Raw genomic sequence first — 22,127 nt, forward strand, 5'->3', positions numbered from 1 at the left:
TTAGATGTAAATATAAACGGAATACAATGATTCGCAAATCCTTTTCAACCCATATTCAATTGAATGCACTACAAAAACAAGATATTTGATGTTCAAACTCATAAACATTATTTTTTTTTTGCAAACAATAATTTACTTAGAATTTCATGGCTGCAACACGTGCCAAAGTAGTTGGGAAAAGACATGTTCACCACTGTGTTACATCACCTTTTCGTTTAACAACACTCAATAGGCGTTTGGGAACTAAGGAAACTAAATGTTGAAACTTTAAAAGTGGAATTCTTTCCCATTGTTGTTTTATGTAGAGCTTCAGTCGTTCAACAGTCCGGGGTCTCCACTGTCATATTTTACGCTTCATAATGCGCCACACATTTTTCATGGGAGACAGGTCTGGACTGCAGGTGGGCCAGGAAAGTACTCGCACTCTTTTTTTTTTACGAAGCCATGCTGTTGTAACACTTGTCTTGCTGAAATAAGCAGGGGCGTCCATGATAACGTTGCTTGGATGACAACATATGTTGCTCCAAAACCTTTATGGATCTTTCAGCATTAACGGTGCCTTCACAAATGTGTACGTTACCCATGCCTTGGGCACTAATACACCCCCATACCATCACAGACGCTGGCTTTTGAACTTTGCGCCTATAAAAATCCGAATGCTTATTTTCCTCTTTGTTTTGGAGGACACCACGTCCTCTGTTTCCAAATATAATTTGAAATGTGGACTCGTCAGACCACAGAACACCTTTCCACTTTGCACCAGTCCATCTTAGGTGAGCTCGGGCCCAGCTAAGCCGGCGGCATTTCAGGATATTGTTGATAAATGGGTTTGACTTTGCATAGTAGAGTTTTAACTTGCACTTACAGATGTAGCGACCAACTGTAGTTACTGACAGTGGTTTTATTAAGTGTTCCTGAGCCCATGTGGTGATATCATTTACACACTGATGTCGGTTTTTGATGCAGTATCGACTGAGGGATCAAAATTCCGTAATATCATCGCTTACGTGCAGTGATTTTTCCGGATTCTCTGAACCTTTTGATGATTTTCCGGACCATAGATGGTAAAATCCCTAAATTCCTTGCAAAAACTCGTTGAGAAATGTTGTTCTAAAACTGTTCGACAATTTGCTAACAAATTGGTGACCCTCACTCCATCCTTGTTTGTGAATTACTTAGCATTTCATGGAAGCTGCTTTTATACCCAATCATGCACCCAACTGTTTCTAATTAGCCTGCACACCTGTAGGATGTTTGATATAAGTGTTTAATGAACATTCCTCAACTTTATCAGTCTTTATTGCCACCTTTCCCAACTTCTTTGTCACGTGTTGCTGGCATCAAATTCAAAAGTTAATGATTATTTGCACAAAAAAAAATGTTTATCAGTTTGAACATCAAATATGGTGTGTTTATGGCATATTCAACTGAATATTAGTTGAAAAGGATTTGCGAATCATTGTATTCCGTTTATATTTACATCTAACACAATTTCCCAACTCATATGGAAACGGGGTTTGAACTAAAATCCAAATAACACAAACTGATTAAAGTGTGCAAACCATACAATTGTGTGTACTACTAGTGGATGTGTTGCCGGTGACCAACTAAAAGTGTGTGTAAAATTGATTGTGGTGCAGACCAAACTATTTAAATTAAGTTTATGAGTTTAAAACCATCTGTCACATTTGAGAAACTAATTTCCTTTCACATCTATTCCTTCCACATACTTTGTAGATGTGCTAAGTATAGACGCAAAACAGTGGCCACAGAACAGTTTTAATCTTGATAAATCACATTGCTAGTGCTAAATAATTATATTTGCATTTCCAGTAGTGTGGGTGTTCTCCTCAGCATATATTCTCCATATTCATGAACACCAACACGCTAAATGTATATACTCAGTATTTTTTCTCATGTGAAGAGACACAATCCTCTGCGCAAGAGCATAGTAGATCAGCTTTGTGAACATGATCAAGTTTTAATACACACAAACCCTTAGTAGATCAGGCCCTTAGGTATTCCTTGCAACATTCCTGCTGCATCATTCCTAATCCTAACCTTTAACTTTCACCATTAGGTTTGTTAACAAATTAGTCCAAAAGTTACTTACTTGTCAAAGCACCATGGCTTCAATGCACTAATCTTTGTTTATTTTTAATGATACATAAAATTAGAAATGCTAGGGGTTGGCTGGGTTCAGAGGTCAGCATCATTTCATGCAATCTACTTCCAGTTCATCATAAAGTTCTTGTTTTTCCAGGTCTTTGCGAATTTTTCCAGATCTATGGGAGAGCCCCACAGATGAGGAACATGTCCAGACATACCTTTGGTTGGGCAGGAGCTACAAAGACAGGGGGAAGAGTCACAACATCAGGGTGTGCTATGAAATGGGGCTGCTGATTGCACTGCATGCTAGAAATCTGCCAAGTAAGTAATAAATGATATTGAATGCACTTCTTTGATTCGGTTACAATCATGTATGGCGCACTCTGGTGGCCAGCCTGTGTAACAACACACGCATAAAAAAAAGGATTTCATGTCTCACAGGTCAATTGGTGGTTGCCAAGGTGCTGAGTCGACTGTATTCTGACATGCTGCTCTATGCTCAAAGCATTGTCTACTATGAACACTGTGTGTCAGTATCTAGGGAACTGAAAGACAAGAGACTGGAAGGAGAGTACCTTGAAATCCTAAGTAGCCTCTACCTGTCACTAAACACTGAAAGGTGAGTTTGTATCCCTCAATACCTGTTCCACCACAGTGGTATACTTGTTTAAAATACGAAAGTAGTTTTGATTTATAATGTGGGGCAGATCATCTCGTATGTCTCTGGATTACACAAAGCAAAGCCTGAGGATATCTATTGATCTTGGCAAAAGAGAAGAAGAGTCTGAGACCTGGTTGCAGGTGGGAAGGATCTATTATCTCATCCAGGAGGATGAGCTGGCCGACATGTATTTGCAGGTGAGGATGCATCTGACAAACTGATATGTTTTGTCTCTCTTTTTTGCAGTAAAATATTAAAAAACCTGCATACCTCTTTAAAACTACATATTGCAATAACATACTGTACTGTGCAGCAGTCTAAAAAAACACCACAAGATTGTGCCTATCTCAAAGTATAATCACTTAACATAGTGAAACACAAATACATATATTGATACTCATACCATTTTGGTGAGGCTATATTTCAACTGTCCACCTTACATTTCAGCAATCATTTTTTTAAATATCAACCGTCTCTGCAGTCCAGAGGGTCTATGGCCATCGTGGCTAAATGCTGCCACACTGTGGGACTCTGTCCTGTTAATTGGTATAGATAAAAGGTCAGAGCCAGAGGATCTCATGATCGGCGAGGTTTGATAGTGTAAAAGCAGGTCAGATAGATAAAAAGGCACAAGCCCATTAAGACATTAAACAACTAATAATTTAACTTTATAATTCATGCACATGCACATTATCACGTTTCATCAAACATATATCAACGTCGTTGCCCTAAGGTAAACTGGGTAACAAATGGCATACTGACAAAGCTTAACCCATTGTTACTATAACAATCTACAAGATTAATATAGGTTGCCTCTCTCTCTTCCCCTCCATCTTTCGGTATTCCTTATTTTATTTTATTTATTTATTTTATTTTTTTATTATCTTTGTAGTTATCATTATGTATACGTATTGTTGCATTTGAACAATTGTATTGTTATAAATAGAGGTAAACTATTGGTATTGTTCATGATGGTATTTGTATTGCTCCAGTTGTAGTGTAAACATGCTCATTGTCATTTCTATATTATTATATATTTCACTAACTGCTTCTTTGCTATCAATTTTACGATCATATTTGTACATATCGTATGTGCTGGTGTTGTTCTATTGTTGTTGTTTTTGTTGTTATTGTTGTGTTTACTGTTGTTGTTTTTGTCTCTCTGTGTAATCCCCCTCTTATCCCCACAATTTCCCCCTCGGTCTTCTTTTTTTTCTCTTTCTATCCCCTCCTGCTCCGGGCCGGCTGCACCAAATGATAATATTAATACATTTAATAAAGTCAAATTGAAATAAGGCAACAAGAGAAGTATCCTACACTTCTCTTTTGTAAAGTAAATCTGAACAGCCGATATGGTCATCTACATCAACTATATGATTTGCCTGAGAAGCTGGACAGGACAAAAAAAACAACAACTTTATAATTCAATCAATCAATCAAAGTTTATTTATACAGCCCTTAATCACAAGTGTCTCAAAGGGCTGCACAAGTCACAACATATTTGACCCTAAAGTGGACAAGGAGCCAATACAGCGTCTTTAAAACTGCTCCCGCCCTCTGGTCCTCGTCAGCACGCATGAAGCTGACTTGTGTAACTATAGGAGACTTCTGATCTTCTTTTTGGGAAGGCCAGTGAACAAGGCATTGCAATATTCTAAACGACAGGAAATAAAAGCATGCATTAGCACATCCGTGTTGGCCTGAGAGAGAAACGGACAGACTCTGGCTATGTTTTTAAGATGATAAAAACATACATTTTTGTAGTAATTTTAATATTTGGGATAAATGTCAGTCGAAAATTGCGTCCACATTTTTTTTTATAGATTCTGTTGGTTTAAAATCTTGTAATTTTGTAAAACTTTTTCCCAAATCCTCTGTTTTGTCCTGGTTGAGCTGTAGAAAATTCACTGCCATCCATGACTTTATGGTTATTAGCACCAACAATTCCACTCGTTCTGCTTACCATACACATTATTGCTCTTTTTTCACATTTTTGTCTTGTTTTTATTTGTTAGATTTATCTCTTGAATGTGCCGCAGGCCAATGAAAATTTAGCTGAGGGCCTTAAATAGACCTTGGCCGCACTTTGGACACCCCTTATACAAACATCACTCTTCCAGTGCGCCTTTCTAATGCTTCTTGTGAAATCAATACGAATAAACTTTACATGTGTTTGACAGGCAGCTGTGAAGACAGCTCTGAGAATGAACGACCCTCATTTTTCTATGAGCATATATGAAGAGGCGGGGGACGTCTACTTTAAGGGTCACAGAAACAGGATAGCGTCAATGCCTTTCTACAGGGTAAAAAGAAAACACAAAGCAATCAAAGCTAATTTCTTGTAATCCATCGCAGATCATTACTTTTAACTTGTCAAAAAATAATTTTACACCGTTTGTTTCAGGATGGCAGTTTACCATTTGCACGAAGTATCAGAGACATCAACTCAGAGTTCCGCTTGTTGAGTAAACTAACAGAGCTGTTGATGAACCAGGGGGAGCAGGACGAGGCTCTGCAGTACGCCACACTTGCAGTTGAGATCGCTGAGAAAACAGGTATTGTCAATGCCCTGAATATAAAACGACTAGAAAGCTTCATAGTAGAATCGTAAATATTCTTGCAGGCGTGCATATGAATGAAAGGACGGCCTACCACAGACTGGCGACTGTCTACTACAGCCTGCAGCTGTACGAAATGGCAGAAAACTACTATCTAAAATCGCTGTCACTGTGTCCGCCTGTGCTGCAGCACACAATGGAGGCTCGCTACTACACTCAGGTCTACTGCAGGCTGGGAAATATCACTCTGCACAAGTTCAAGGTAGAGATCATTTCTACTCAGTCATATGTCACACACAGAGAAGACTTTGCCTTTATACATCACCTTAAAATAATTTGTCTTGTTTTAGTCACTTGGGATATTCCCATCAGGGTTTTATGCTGCCAAAATATCCATGAATGAAATCGACCAATACAATACCGATCACAGGTATTAACTGTAAATTTTTAGATTTATTTATGGGGAAGGCTATTGACAGTTTATCAATTTCAACTCAATATCTAAACCAATCCCGTATTCTCTTTTACTACATATGATTGTTTGAGCAAAAGTCAACAGATAACACAATAACTGAACAAAATGAAAAACTACTATCTACTACTTAATTTAAATCATTTGGTTTTGTCCTCTAAGTCCTCTTGTTAAAGTTAAAGTTAAAGGCCTACTGAAATGATATTTTCTTATTCAAACGGGGATAGCAGGTCCATTCTATGTGTCATACTTGATCATTTTGCGATATTTCCATATTTTTGCTGAAATGATTTAGTAGTGAACATACACGATAAAGTTTGCAACTGTCGTTGTTAAGACAAAAGCCTTGCCTCTACCGGAAGTCGCAGACGATGACGCCGCAAGTGTGGGGGCTCCTCACATGTTCACTTTGATTTTAATGTGAGCCTCCAACAAAAAATGCTATTCGGACCGAGAAAACGACAATTTCCCCATTAATTTGAGCGAGGATGAAAGATTCGTGTTTGAGGATATTGATAGTGACGGACTAGAAAAAAACAAATGAAAAAAAAAAACAGAAAAAAAACCGCGATTGCATTGGGACGGATTTCGATGTTTTTAAACACATTTAATAGGATAGTTCTGGGAAATCCCTTATCTTTCTATTGTGTTGCTAGTGTTTTAGTGAGTTTAATATTACCTGATAGTCGGAGGTGTACGTCCACGGGTGTGTTGACGCCAATGTCTCAGGGGAGTCGACGGCAGCTGTACGGATGGCACAAGCTCAGCTGATATCCGGTTAGTGGCGTCTTTTTAAACACAATTTTCTCACCGAAACCTGCTGGTTGACATTCGGTTGGGATCCATGTCTGCTTGACCGCGCTCTGATCCATAGTAAAGCTTCAGCCCCGGGAATTTTAAACAAGGAATCACCGTGTGTTTGTGTGGCTAAAGGCTGAAGCTTCCCAACTCCATCTTTCTACTGTGACTTCTCCAATATTAATTGAACAAATTGTAAAAGATTCAGCAACACAGATGTCCAAAATACCGTGTAATTATGCCGTTAAAGCAGACGACTTTTAGCTGTGTGTGTGTGCGTAGTGCCCATATTTCCTAAAAACGCGTGACGTCTTGCGTACACATCATTACACAACGTTTTCAAGAAGAAACTGCCGGGAAATTCAGAATTGTAATTTAGTAAACTAAAAAAGCCGTATTGGCATGTGTTGCAATGTTAATATTTCATCATTGATATATAAACTATCAGACAGTGTGGTGGGTAGTAGTGGGTTTCAGTAGGCCTTTAAAGTACCACTGATAGTCACACACACAGAAGGTGTGGTGAAATTACCCTCTGCATTTGATCCATCCCCTTGTTCCACCCCCTGGGAGGTGAGGGGAGCAGTGAGCAGCTGAGGTGGCCATGTTCGGAAATCATTGTGTCCAGGGAATTACTCCCTCAATTTGAAAGCATTAACAAAAAAATATATATTTTGAGAAAATATCGATGTAATCCAGGGTTTCTACAGGCATCAGCAAATCTAATTCAATGCTACTTTCCATGCCCCTTCAAACAAATTTAATGTCCATGTCCTACCGGATATGGGTATTATATATATATATATATATATATATATATATATATATATATATATATATATATATATATATATATATATATATATATATAGTCTGAATACACACAATTGTAAGCATTTCACAGTAACGTTGGATAGTTAGAAGGTTTACATTAACTGTTACTATCTAGTGAACAAGAATTGGCTCACAAATCGGTTCTATTTGAGGATTTATTCGTATCTATTTATTTTTATGTAGTAGCATCCGGTGTTCTGCGTTTTGCACGGCCATAGACATTAGCCAATTAAAAAGGTTCTGTCTGTCAATCATCACATTGTACCTTCAATCAAAAATGATTAAAGGGGAACTGCCCTTAAGCTCTCTAAATAAACATCCAATTCTGAATTAGTTGATCAAATTTTTTTTGTCAATGTATTTATGTTTTTAAAACAAGCTGTTAAAAAAATGCATTTTCTCTGAAAATATGCCTTATAATAACCACAACCTGGAGGAAACTTTTAAAAAAAAATCAGGATACAATTTACGAAAAAATAGTTAAAAGGTTTTATCCAGTAATAAATATACATCATATAAGGATTGAAAATGATGCAGGGGTTTGGAAATAGATGATTGATTTCAATTTTTTTGAACGAGACATGGAACGATATTTGGAAAAACAAAGTTTGATGATTTGGTAAAATTGCAAACAGTTAAAATTATGTACAAAGCAAACTATAACCTGCTACCAAACAATGTACAACAATTCTTCTCAACTGAAGAGGAAAAATATAACTTTAGAGGAAAATCTCATTTAAAACATTTGTATGCACGTTCAACACTTAGAAACTTTAGCATATGAGTACGTGGAATTAAATTATGGAATGGATTAAGGCAGTGGTTCTTAACCTGGGTTCGATCGAACCCTAGGGGTCCGGTGAGTCGGCCTCAGGGGTTCGTCGCAGAGGTCAAGACACACCCGACTTATCGTGTGAATAAAAACTTCTCCCTATCGGCATATTATGGATACGGCAACAGCAAAAGTCACACTGATTTCCAGGTGTGTAATTTGTTGTGAGTTCATGCACTGTGTTGGTTTTGTTCTTTGAACAAGGTGATGTTCATGCACGGTTCATTTTGTGCACCAGTAAAAAAAACATAACTTTGTCTTGAATTTGAAAAAGAACCAAAACATTTTATTTTTCACTAAAGAAGGGTTCGGTGAATGCGCGTATGAATCTAGTGGGGTTCGGTACCTCTGACAAGGTTAAGAACCACTGGATTAAGGAAATAAGTTAAACATTGTACTGATATGGGGCTTCACGGTGGAAGAGGGGTTAGTGCGTCTGCCTCACAATACGAAGGTCCTGCAGTCCTGGGTTCAAATCCAGGCTCGAGATCTTTCTGCGTGGAGTTTGCATGTTCTCCCCGTGAATGCGTGGGTTCCCTCCGGGTACTCCGGCTTCCTCCCACTTCCAAAGACATGCACCTGGGGATAGGTTGATTGGCAACACTAAATTGGCCCTAGTGTGTGAATGTGAGTGTGAATGTTGTCTGTCTATCTGTGTTGGCCCTGCGATGAGGTGGCGACTTGTCCAGGGTGCACCCTGCCTTCCGCCCGATTGTAGCTGAGATAGGCACCAGCGCCCCCCGTGACCCCGAAAGGGAATAAGCGGTAGAAAATGGATGGATGGATTGTACTGATATGATCCAGTTTAAGAGGTTGTTCAAATTAATAGTGCTTAAAAAGTACAAAGGAAAATAATTACAAGAAATATTTTCATCCTTATTGGAAATAAAATATTCTTCATCTCAGTATCTTAATAATGACTGAGTTAAATTATTACATATTACACAATTGTTGTATTTCTCATTCACAGATGTCATTTTACTATAAAAGGTCAGTAAATGAATGCATATATTTGTAAACGCTCTGAAGTGGGAAAGGGGTAGGATTAAATAAGATTTGCTTCTTCCGACTCCTTTTCAGACATGATGTAAAGAGAAATGATACGAAATTGTGCGATGTATGTTGCTGTATGTGTGTGTTCATGTTCGAAATAAACTAAAAGAAAGACAAGAAAGACAATTCCAATAAGCTCTTTAGATGCATTAAAGATAAATGAAGTTAATTAAGCATCTTGAATATATCGTGTTTTACACCCTCACAGTTGTTTAAAATGGGATAGGTTGATTGGCAACACTAAATGGTCCCTAGTGTGTGAATGTGAGGGTGGATGTTGTCTGTCTATCTGTGTTGGCCGTGTGATGAGGTGGCGACTTTTCTAGGGTGTAGCCCGCCTACTGCCCGAATGCAGCTGATATAGGCACCAGCGGCCCCTTCGAACGCCAAAAAGGACAAGCGGTAGAAAATGGATGAATTAATGGGTACATGACATTGCAAGTTAAGGGTCAAGTGTCAGGCAGCTGAAGGAACTGTAATTCATTTACTTTGGAAATATCAGAGGATACGAGTTGTGGTCTGTTGTGACAATTGCCTTGTTTGTCCATCCTAGGCCACCATAGCTCACGTGAGTAGCTAATGTTAGCCAAGTTAGCTCATGAGTGTTGAACTGCAGACTAAAATCAAGGAGTTGTGTATGAAACAAGCGGAGTTTCCTCATTAACATGACATGATGTCAGAGTTAAGGACTACATGCCTTCAGTGACAAAAGTGTGGGCCCCCACAGCCGTTTGATTTTGTCGTCCAGCAGCGTGGCCCCTATGGAGGCAGCGCTTTTCTCGATTTTGGACCTTGAAAGAGGTCTTGTTTCCAGTTTGAAAGCCAGAGACGAAGAAAAGAAACACACAGACACACTGTAAAAACTGAAATCTAAGTAAGATTAAATATTTCAAATAAGGGTGATATTTGCTTATTTTCTGTCTAATAAGATAATTCTTCTCACTAAGCAGATTTTATGTTTGAGTCTTTTACGTGTTTTAAGGGTTTTGGTTCTAAATGATCTCAGTAAGATATTACAGCTTGTTGTTGTGATTTTATGACCTGTATTGTGTAAAACCTGCTTGAAACTAGAATATCAACTGTTGCAAAGCTGCGAAAAATAAAGTACGTTTCTTACAAATATCGAGGAATAGCTAAACATGCTTCACACCGTAGCTCTCCCGCAAAATGTAAACCCAAATTGCTTCCCAAATGTGTGGTATCATCCAAAACTAATGTAAAGAACCAAACAACAGAAGAATAAGTGATTACTACATTTTAACTGAAGTGTAGCTATCCATCCATCCATTTTCTACTGCTTATTCCCTTCGGGGTCGCGGGGGGCGTTTGAGCCTATCTTAGCTACATTTGTGCGGAAGACAGCGTACACCCTGGACAAGTCGCCACCTCATCAAAGGTCCAACACATTTAGACAGAAAATAAGCATATATTATTAGATTAATAATTAATTTCTACAGTTTGTCCCTCATAATGTTGACAAAATAATAGAATGATAAATGACACAATATGTTACTGCATATGTCAACAGACTAAATTAGGAGTCTTTATTTGTTTACTTACTACTAAAAGACAAGTTGTCTTGTATCTTCACTATTTTATTTAAGGATTAAATTGCAATAAGAAACATATGTTTAATGTACCCTAATGACATTTTTTTGTGGTCCCCTTTATTTAGAAAAGTATCGAAAAGTACCAGAATGTATGGAAATAATTTTGGTACCGGTACCAAAATAATGGTATCGGGATAACACTGGTATGGAGACACACAGTTAGCTACTGTAGCTGCTTGGACTAATAACACAGACAGTGTCAACCACAGGGGATCCATCGATCCATCCATGTTCTACCGCTTATTCCCTTTCTGGTATGGAGACACACAGTTAGCTACTGTAGCTGCTTGGACTAATAACACAGACAGTGTCAACCACAGGGGATCCATCCATCTATCCATGTTCTACCGCTTATTCCCTTTCGGGGTCGCGGGGGGCGCTGGCGCCTATCTCAGCTACAATCGGGCGGATGGCGGGGTACACCCTGGACAAGTCGCCACCTCATCGCAGGGCCAACACAGATAGACAGACAACATTCACACTCACATTCACACACTAGGGCCAATTTAGTGTTGCCAATCAACCTATCCCCAGGTGCATGTCTTTGGAAGTGGGAGGAAGCCGGAGGACCCGATCGCATATTTTTTTATTTTTTTATTAATCAGTCCAACAAAATGATACACAATAATACCATCGTAATACAACTCCAATTCCAAAACCAAACCCGGCCCAGCAACATTCACAATAGCAATCAACAGAGCAATTGAGAAGACACACAAACATGACACAAAACAATCTAAAAGTAGTCAAACAAAAATTAATAATATCAACAATAGTATCAAAATTAACAAGAACTATCAAAATTAATAAGAATTCCAACATACATGTAGCAGTGATTAGAAATCCCTCATTTACATTATCATCACAGCCATTTATGAAAAAATTAAATACAAACATTAAAAAAAAATAACAACAGTGTGATCGCAGTTTGTGACTGGCATTAATGGGCATTCTTGATCACGTAGTTTTTTACAAAAATAATTTGGTTCTGACAGGTGATCGATCAATCGGCACATCCCTATCACAGTGGTTCTCAAATGGGGGGACGCGTACCCCTGGGGGTACTTGAAGGTATGCCAGGGGGTATGTGAGATTTTAAAAAAATATTCTAAAAATAGCAACAATTCAATAATCCTTTATACATATATTTATTGAATAATACTTCAACAAAATATGAATGTAAGTTAATAAACTGTGAAAAAAATACAACAATGCAATATTCAGTGTTGACAGCTATTTTGTGGACATGTTCCATAAATATTGATGTCAAAGATTTTTTTTTTTTTTTGAAGAAATGTTTAGAATTAAGTTCATGAATTGAGATGGATCTCTATTATAATCCCCAAAGAGGGCACTTTAAGTTGATGATTACTTCTATGTGTAGAAAATTTTATTAATAATTGATTCATTTTGTTTATTTTTCAACATGTTTTTAGTTATTTCTGTATCTTTTTTTTTCCAAATAGTTCAAGAAAGACCACTACAAATGAGCAATATTTTGCACTGTTATACAATTTAATAAATCAGAAACTGATGACATAGTGCTGTATTTTACTTCTTTATCTCTTTTTTTCAACCAAAAATGTTTTGTTCTGATTAGGGGGTACTTGAATTAAAAAAATGTTCACAGGGGGTGCATTACTGAAAAAAGGTTGAGAACCACTGCCCTATCAGGTACTTTTTTCCTCCCCTGCACCTCATGTGTTAACACATTCATCCTAAGTATAATGCTTTCCTCCAGGATGCTTTTGATGCAGTGGGCTACTTCCACCTGGCTCTGGCTGCTGCCCTGGAGGATCAGGAAAACCCCGAGGCTCTGTACGTGGTGTACATGAAGCTGGCGGAGATCCACGGCAGCCACATACCTGATGCTCAGCTCTGTCAGCTTTACACAGACAGAGCCCACAACTTGAGAAGAATCCTGTCAGGGGAAGAAGCTATGAACCAGGAAATTGTGACAGAAACAAGCGAAGACGGTGCATTCCCAAGAGCTTGTCCCATCCAAATGGATGATGGCAAAAGGAAGCAGGATGAAAATATTTCTCCTCCAGATACGGAGAGTCAGTTTGTTGATGCCTCTGCATTCATCACCAGTCGGTCGTACAGCGAGAGTATCCTGACAGAGTCCTTTGACACGGCCAGGGAGCACATGTCAGACTCCTGCAGCTCCACTGACACTGCACAAAACTCCCAAGGGCAAACCAACGGTAATGATTTGATCTCTCGTGACATCCGGCACACTCCGGATGAAGAAACAGATTTTCATCAAAAAGATTCCTCCCAGATAGACATAAGCATGAATGGATAAGAACGGACTTTCATGGACATGTGGATAAGCTAAGCAACAATTCCCAGTGGCACTTTTTGTTCATTTCGTTTGTCTGGTCGCAAGTCCCGTCGGCCAGTTGATGCAATGTTCCAACAACACGGCACTTTCTGTATAGAAAGAGAGGTCACTTTAAAAGAGGTGCCTTTTTTTAATGATGTTTTTTCAAGAGCTACCAGTGTCCTGGTGATGTATAGGTTCTTTTTTTTTTTTAATGTCTTTTATATCTCTGCAAGATGAATCTAGAATGATGTTGTACGTCTTTTTCACTGCCAAAAAAAAGAACAGTGTAAGTGCATTTCAGATGACATGATATGAATAAATTATTTTTAAATCACATTAACAGTAAAACCCTGTCGTCTTCTGCATTGATATTTTTAATAGAAATATTACTTTTTCATATTTGCTGTGTTGCTCTAGTGAAAAGAGGGGGTTGTTTGACCCTAACCACCAGTGATGTGCTGTCAGGTTCAGCAAGGCCTTCTCTGCTGGCCTAACATAACCAGAAATCATCATAATTAAAGATACATTTATTTTTTAATTTACTTTCCCTAAATATCTAAAAGTATTCATATTCTATTCATGTCATATTATGCTCGTTTCAGTGCTGTTGTTTTTTGCTTTAGTTTGTATCCAATCAGAATTCAGCTAGCTTATGTTGCCATGCTGTACCAAATCTGCCGGAGGCCTTCAGAATCAACAATGCGTGTCAGAGTTAGTTTGTGACGAACCCCTAGATGCAGAGAAGGAGGCCGGCATTTTGCAGGTAAACATGTTTTAATTAAAATAATAGAATAAAAACAAACAAAAGGGTACTAACAAAGGACGCGCACGTGGGCGGGTAGCAAACTAAGGGAGCTAGCATGGTAGCTAGAAAATAAAAAGGAGCTTAACATGGAAGCGGTCACGCCTGTAAGTTTATGTTTTGGTCAGGTTATGTTTAGTTTTTTGGACATTTAAGTTTGGTCTTGGCAATTCCTGGTTTGTTTTTGTCTCCATGCCAACTCATTAGTTTTCACCTGTCATGTCACGTCCCTGTCCTCAGCCTCACACCTGTTTTCACTAATTATCATAGCTACTTAAGTCACTCTTTTTCTTGTCTTCATTCTGGGATCTTCACACACGCACGCACCCTACCCAGGCTGCGCTACTTTCATGCCTTCGAACACCTCGCTATCAATACCCCTTGTTTTGATCCACGTAAGTTTTGTATTTATGCCGCAGTGCACTCTTTTGTTTCATGTCTTTAGTCTTGCCATTGTGCTAGTTTTGTTTTGATTAGTCTAGTTTATTATCCGCCATTGGGCGTGTTCTTGGTTTGCCTTTTTGTAGTTTGTTTGTTTACTAAATGAATATCATGTACTCACGTCCACGCCTCGCTCGTGTTGATCCTCATCTGCGTCGCAGAAACAATCCAAGTCCAAGCCAAGTTGTAACAGAAGCTAGCAAAAACAAAAAGGGTCTAGCGTGGAAGCTAGCGGGTAGCGAGCAGGAAAACAGAAGTCATAACGTGTAGTACAAAACACACTGGAAGCAGGCAACAAAAAACAGTAAGCTACACACATCTAACGGATATAGCTTACCGCTACGCTGCAAATACAAGACATGACACGACACGACAGGAGTGACATCGACAAGACAATAATCCCGCACTCGACTGGAGGACAAAACAGGTTCAAATAGGAAGCGGGCTAATTGACACCAGGTGTGGCCAGGTGCCAATCAGCTGCAGCTGAGGAAAAACGGCTCACAGGGGGGAAAAAAAACAGGAAACAGACAAAATAAGAGCGCTGACAGGACCTAAGGACAGGAAATACTAAACACACACAGAGGAAAAAACTAAAACACAAATGGCAAGCCTGACAATGCGGGAGTCCGTGCACTGTAAGTGAACAGGGACATACAGTTGATAGACAGTTGCGATAGCCAATCAGATCACGAGTTGTTGTCAGTAAGGACTTCTAGATGACCTAAGGTTGAACGTGACATTTAGGCCTCCTGTGATTGGATACTCATTGGGCCCGTTAGCGGATGAATTTTAGAACACATATAGAGTTGGGAGACAGTTGTAATAGCCAAACGGATCACAAGTTGTTGACAGTAGCCTATCTAATTAGCCGGATTTTAACGAGACTGATTGGATACTCGCTTGTCATTCCAAAGTGAGAAAATATTTTTAACCCATCCATCCATCCATCCATCCATTCTCTGCCGCTTATTCCTTTTGGGGTCGCGCTGGTGCCTATCTCACGTACAATCGGGCGGAAGGCGGAGTACACCCTGGACAAGTCGCCACCTCATCGCAGGGCCAACACAGATAGACAGACAACATTCACACTCACATTCACACTAGGGCCAATTTAGTGTTGCCAATCAACCTATCCCCAGGTGCATGTCTTTGGAGGTGGGAGGAAGCCGGAGTACCCGGAAGGAACCCACACATTCACGGGAGGACATGCAAACTCCACACAGAAAGATTCTGAACCCGGGATTGAACCCACGACTACTCAGGACCTTCGTATTGTGAGGTAGACGCACTAACTCCTCTTCCACCGTGATGCCTATTTTTAACCCAAATAGGTAAAATTAGATAAACTCCCACAGCACACCAGATTGTATCTCATAGCACAGTGGTCCCCAACCACCGGCCCGCGGCCTGGTGCCGGGCCGTGGCCCGATTGGTACCGGGCCGCAGAATAATTTTTTATTCATTTTTATTTAAAAAAAAAACAAAAAACTACATTTTTTTTAAATTATTCTTTTTATTAAATCAACATAAAAAAACACAATATACACTTACAATTAGTGCACCAACCACAAAAACTTCCCTATTTCATGACAAAAACGTCCCTTTTTCATGACAAAGGAAAAAAAAAATTTAAATAAAAGGACCCCCCCCAACCAACCCAGGCTGCGGGACAAATTATTAAGCGTTGATTGGTCCGCGAATACAAAAAGGTTGGGGACCACTGTCATAGCACACTAGTGTGCCGCAGTACAGTGGTTGGAAAACACTGACCTAACCTACCTCTATGGCTTGAGTCCTCAATATCCTGTAAAATTCCATGTTGCTTTTCCATGTAGCTGAGTTTTGTCCTTTTTTTGTTGACAGTATTTGCTTCCACTATCCACTATAGTGTAATGTGTTGTCTGTGACACTAATTACTTGACAGTGCTTCTGTTTGTTTCAATCCCACACTGTGTCTTTCTTTGTCGTGCTGCTTTTTGCTAGCACCCTTTCCCCTCCTTATTGGTGAAATAAAAAAGAGCTTGTCGCTTGAACCAGCAACTATATTATTGCAGACGCCACATGCTCGTGGAGCACACTGTGACAGAATAAACCAACATAGTTACCCTGCGATGACATATTGTACTTTGCTATTGCTGGAAGGAATGTGTGCTTGGTGCCAGTATCTCCCTAAAGAATTGGAGTCCATGATGTGGGGGCCACCAGATTATCCATCAATCCATCCATCTTCTTCTGCTTATCCGAGGTCGGGTTGCGGGGGCAGCAGCCTAAGCAGGGAAGCCCAGACTTCCCTCTCCCCTAGCCACCTCGTCTAGCTCTTCCCGGGGGATCCCGAGGCGTTCTCAGGCCAGCCGGGAGACATAGTCTTCCCAACGTGTCCTGGGTCTTCCCCGTGGCCTCCTACCAGCTGGACGTGCCCTAAACACCTCCCTAAGGAGGCGTTCGGGTGGCCAGATGCCCGAACCACCTGATCTGGCTCCTCTCGATGTGGAGCAGCAGCGGCTTTACTTTGAGTTCCTCCCGGATGGCAGAGCTTCTCACCCTATCTCTAAGGGAGAGCCCCGCCACACGGCGGAGGAAACTCATTTCGGCCGCTTGCACCCGTGATCTTATCCTTTCGGTCATGACCCACAGCTCATGACCATAGGTGAGGATGGGAACGTAGATCGACCGGTAAATTGAGAGCTTTGCCTTCCGGCTTAGCTCCTTCTTCACCACAACGGATCGGTACAACGTCCGCATTACTGAAGACGCCACACCGATCCGCCTGTCGATCCACTCTTCCCCCACTCGTGAACAAGACTCCTAGGTACTTGAACTCCTCCACTTGGGGCAGGGTCTCCACCCTTTTCCGGGCGAGAACCATGGCCTTGGAGGTGCTGATTCTCATTCCAATCGCTTCACACTTGGCTGCGAACCGATCCAGTGAGAGCTGAAGGCCACCAGATTATACCCATTTATTTTGTGAGTTTCTGTGCTAAAAGAGGAGCACCTTTCCTTTGCCAACCGATACAAACCCAATGTCCAGTACTCCTCGACGCCTATTCAAAGCCAGGTCGCGGTGTAGCTGTTTCGCGTTAATATTTGGCAACAGCTGTCACACCTGTAAGTTTATGTTTTGGTTTTGGTCAGGTTATATTGAGTTTTTTGGACATTTAAGTTCTGTCTTGGCACTTCCTGGTTTGTTTTCGTCTCCGTGCCAACTCATTACTTTTCACCTGTCATGTCACGTCCCTGTCCTCAGCCTCACACCTGTTTTCACTCATTATCATAGCTACTTAAGTCACTCTTTTTCTTGTCTTCATTCTGGGATCTTCACACAGGCACGCACCCTAGCCATGCTGCGCTACCTTCATGCCCTTGAACACCTCGCTATCAATGCCCTTGTTTTGATCCACGTAAGTTTTGTATTTATGCCACATTGTACTCTTTTGTTTCATGTCTTTAGTCTTGCCATCGTGCTGTTTAAGTTTATAGTTCATCAATCAATCAATCAATGTTTATTTATATAGCCCCAAATCACAAATGTCTCAAAGGACTGCACAAATCATTACGACTACAACATCCTCGGAAGAACCCACAAAAGGGCAAGGAAAACTCACACCCAGTGGGCAGGGAGAATTCACATCCAGTGGGACGCCAGTGACAATGCTGACTATGAGAAACCTTGGAGAGGACCTCAGATGTGGGCAACCCCCCCCTGTCTAGGGGACCAAAAGCAATGGATGTCGAGCGGGTCTAACATGATACTGTGAAAGTTCAATCCATAGTGGCTCCAACACAGCCGCTAGAGTTCAGTTCAAGCGGATCCAAGACAGCAGCGAGAGTCCCGTCCACAGGAGACCATCTCAAGCGGAGGCGGATCAGCAGCGTAGAGATGTCCCCAACCGATACAGGCGAGCGGTCCATCCTGGGTCTCGACTCTGGACAGCCGGACCGGACCGGACCCCCTCCACAAGGGAGGGGGAGGACATAGGAGAAAGAAAAGAAGCGGCAGATCAACTGGTCTAAAAAGGAGGTCCATTTAAAGGCTAGAGTATACAGATGAGTTTTAAGGTGAGACTTAAATGCTTCTACTGAGGTAGCATCTCGAACTGTTACCGGGAGGGCATTCCAGAGTACTGGAGCCCGAACCGAAAACGCTCTATAGCCCGCAGACTTTTTTTGGGCTCTAGGAATCACTAATAAGCCGGAGTCTTTTGAACGCAGATTTCTTGCCGGGACATATGGTACAATACAATCGGCAAGATAGGATGGAGCTAGACTGTGTAGTATTTTATACGTAATTAGTAAAACCTTAAAGTCACATCTTAAGTGCGCAGGAAGCCAGTGCAGGTGAGCCAGTACAGAAGTAATATGATCAAACGCGTTCTTGTCAAAAGTCTAGCAGCCGCATTTTGTACCAACAGTAATCTTTTAATGCTAGACATGGGGAGACCCGAAAATAATACGTTACAGTAATCGAGACGAGACGTAACAAAAGTTAAATTGTCTTTCATGCCATTGAGCAAGTGTTTTTGTTTTCCCTGTTTTGTATATATTATATAATTAAAAGATGTACTCACAGTCACGTCTCGCCCGTGCAAATCATTCTCTGCATCGAATAAACAACTTTAATCCAAGCCGAGTTGTGACAACAGCACTCTTCTGCTCCCTTCACGGAAGTGCAAACGTGGCTGAACCAAGCACCGCTGGTTTCCGCTATTTCTGCTCCATGCCTGTCAATAGCCCGCACACCTCCATTCCCGGCTCCAGCCTGGGGTACAGTTTTTGTCTAATCAGGACAAAGTTAGGGAGGGATCCCCAACCCTTCTTCTAACCTCCATACACCTATCCTTGGCATCTGCTTCACCTGGCGGATCTGAGTCGTCTGTTCCTGACTACCACCAGATCTTCCTCTCCAGTTCCAGTGCTCTACAAGAACATCTGAAATCCACCCCTTCTTCAGTCCAGACAGAACCCATGTGTTCTACAGTTCCGGCGGGAAGGCTTGAACTGCTACCATCACCAGTATTGTTGGTACCACTTCAGCCACCGGCACCAGAGGGACGGCCGGAGTCGCTCCTTGCTGTAGTCCAGACTTGACATTTTCTGCTGTTGGCACCCGATCAAGCGGCCATCCCCCTGACCATCCTCCTCTTCAGTAGCCACTGAGATGGCCAGAGTCATTAGACTTGCACTGGACCTTCTTCTGGTTGCGAGAGTTGCTATCCCTCACTTAAACACAACGCAGATTTTGATTGCGATTGTGTTTCAATCTTTTGCGCCTTGTCTTTGGCCAACTGCAGCTTTGCTCGACCTGCTGCATGCCTTTTGCTTTTCCTTGCTGGCAGCTGGCACGCCAACGGTCACATTGCAGCATGGCACTCGCCTGGCGACCCTACACTGATCCCCGCTTCTATTTCATCACAGCAGGGGTAATTGTCCACCAACCCTCTGTTGATCCGCCCTCTACCCACAATAACTTTGGACTTGGGGGAACTGTGGGATCTGTTTTTTAAGGGGAAGTTCCAGCATTCTTTGCATGCCCTAGCATTTCATTGTGCTGTTCAATTAAATCAGTTTTTTCCCTCCCATTTATTCTCACATATATTTGCTTCTGCCTTCCATGGTGAGTGTTGTGTGTTTTCTGTGATGCTAATGACTTCATAGTGATTTTTTTCAATTCCTTTTCACACCGTCATCTTTTGTTTAGTATTTTTGTTAGCCATATATCGTACTTTGCGATCCAGTGTAACTCCACATGCTTGTAAAACACACTGTGACACTTATTCTGTTTTTCTCAAATGTGTTGCTTTGCTGGTTATGGAATTTAAATGTACGATTTTGGATGAACAAATCCGTCAAACACTTGCAGTCATTTTTTTGCATACAAATTTCTGCAACATACAGTACAGGCCAAAAGTTTGGACATACCTCATTCGATGCATGTTCTTTATTTTGATGACTATTTACATAGGGCTTCACGGTGTCAGAGGGGTTAGTGGGTCTGCCTCACAATACGAAGGTCCTGCAGTCCTGGGTTCAAATCCAGCCTTGGGAGCTTTCTGTGTGGAGTTTGCATGTTCTCCCCGTGAATGGGTGGGTTCCCTCCGGGTACTCCGGCTTCCTCCCACTTCCAAAAACATGCACCTGAGGATAGGTTGATTGGCAACACTAAATTGGCCCTAGTGTGTGAATGTGATTGTGAATGTTGTCTGTCTGTGTTGGCCCTGCGATGAGGTGGCGACTTGTCCAGGGTGTACCCCGCCTTCCGCCCGATTGTAGCTGAGATAGGCGCCAGCGCCCCCCACGACCCCGAAAGGGAATAAGCGGTAGGAAATGGATGGATGGATGGATGGATTTACATAGTAGATTGTCACTGAAGGCATCAAAACTATGAATGAACACGAGTGTGGAGAGGCGGAGCCGACAGGCCAAAAGCAGGGGTAGCGGTCCTACCCAAGATGGCGGCCAGGAGGCGGAGTATGCAGCGGAGCGGAGAGGTGGGGCACGCTTGGAGCGACGCTGCAGCCCTCAAAGTCAGGTGCGTAAACCACACACCTGCTCTCAATCCCTGCATCTTCTCTTGCAGTTTAAAAGGGGAGAAGGAGGAGCGATCGTGGCAGAAGACGGAGGAGAAACTGCAACAACGAAAGACGAGGAGAGCGACCAGAAGAAGGATAAGCCCGGTAGGAAGACGCAGTCACCGGCCACCGAAAGGCGCGCCGAGACGAGCAGGAAAAGAGGTTGCGCTAGAAATTGGCGCGACCGACTGGGACCAAAGCATGTTTATTGAAATAATAAACGAGGGTCAAACCTGCTACAATGCGTCTTGTATCGATGATCCCTGCAACCCACACGATGACGGCTGCAGACCTGTCACAAGGAGTTATATACTTAACAAAAAAAGGTGAAATAACTGAAAACATGTTTTGTTTTCTGGTTTCTTCAAAAGCCACCCTTTGCTCTGATTACTGCTTTGCACACTCTTGGCATTCTCTCGATGAGCTTCAAGAGGTAGTCACTTGAAAGGGTTTTGACTTCACAGGAGTCATAGTTTTGATGCCAACACCGACAATCTACAATGTAAATAGTCATTAAAATAAAGAAAATGCATTGAAATGAGAAGGTGTGTCCAAACTTTTGGCCTGTACTGTATATGCTCAACAGTGTAAATTAAAACCTAGTGTCACTTTTGACGCAAAACGCAAGTTATAGTTTGAAGCTGGTTTTGGTTGTTGATTCCATCTTTACAAGGGCTTACAGGTCAAGAGTTGGAAGGATGCAGCCAAAACTGTAAAATTTCGATTTTATTTTTTGTTTTTTTGTTGTGATACCACTACTTACTCACGGGAGAGTTTTCTAGACTGCAAAAAGTCAGTGTTCAAAAAAACAAAAATAAAATACGAAAATTGGGGGTGTTTTATTTGAACTAAGAAAATAATCTGCCAATAGAGTAAGAAAATTAGGCTTGTCCAGACTTTCCAAAACAAGTAAAATTAGCTAACTTCAATGAATCCAAAAATACCCTAAAATAAGTATATTCTCACTAATAAGTGCATTTTTCTTGGTAGAAAAAAAAGAGACTTATTTGCCTAATATGTTGAAAAATATTCTTGAATTAAGTAAATGCTAGTGCCATT

General features: G+C 41.1%; 1 protein-coding gene across 10 annotated transcripts in view; it reads left to right on the plus strand.

Annotated features, from left to right (window-relative positions):
- Positions 1-13,592, plus strand: part of sh3tc2 (SH3 domain and tetratricopeptide repeats 2) — a 59,840-nt gene extending 46,248 nt beyond the window's left edge. For all 10 annotated transcript variants that reach the window (XM_061901853.1, XM_061901852.1, XM_061901857.1 and 7 more), the window contains 7 exons: positions 2,264-2,430; positions 2,551-2,728; positions 2,817-2,967; positions 4,951-5,073; positions 5,175-5,325; positions 5,394-5,590; positions 12,669-13,592. In XM_061901853.1, coding sequence (XP_061757837.1) covers positions 2,264-2,430; positions 2,551-2,728; positions 2,817-2,967; positions 4,951-5,073; positions 5,175-5,325; positions 5,394-5,590; positions 12,669-13,235 — 1,534 coding nt within the window. In that variant the 3' untranslated portion in view covers positions 13,236-13,592. The remainder of the gene's footprint in view (positions 1-2,263; positions 2,431-2,550; positions 2,729-2,816; positions 2,968-4,950; positions 5,074-5,174; positions 5,326-5,393; positions 5,591-12,668) is intronic.
- Positions 13,593-22,127: the final 8,535 nt, after the last annotated feature.

Source organism: Nerophis ophidion, linkage group LG05 (assembly GCF_033978795.1).
Source record: "Nerophis ophidion isolate RoL-2023_Sa linkage group LG05, RoL_Noph_v1.0, whole genome shotgun sequence".
Classification (NCBI taxonomy): Eukaryota; Metazoa; Chordata; class Actinopteri; order Syngnathiformes; family Syngnathidae; genus Nerophis; species Nerophis ophidion.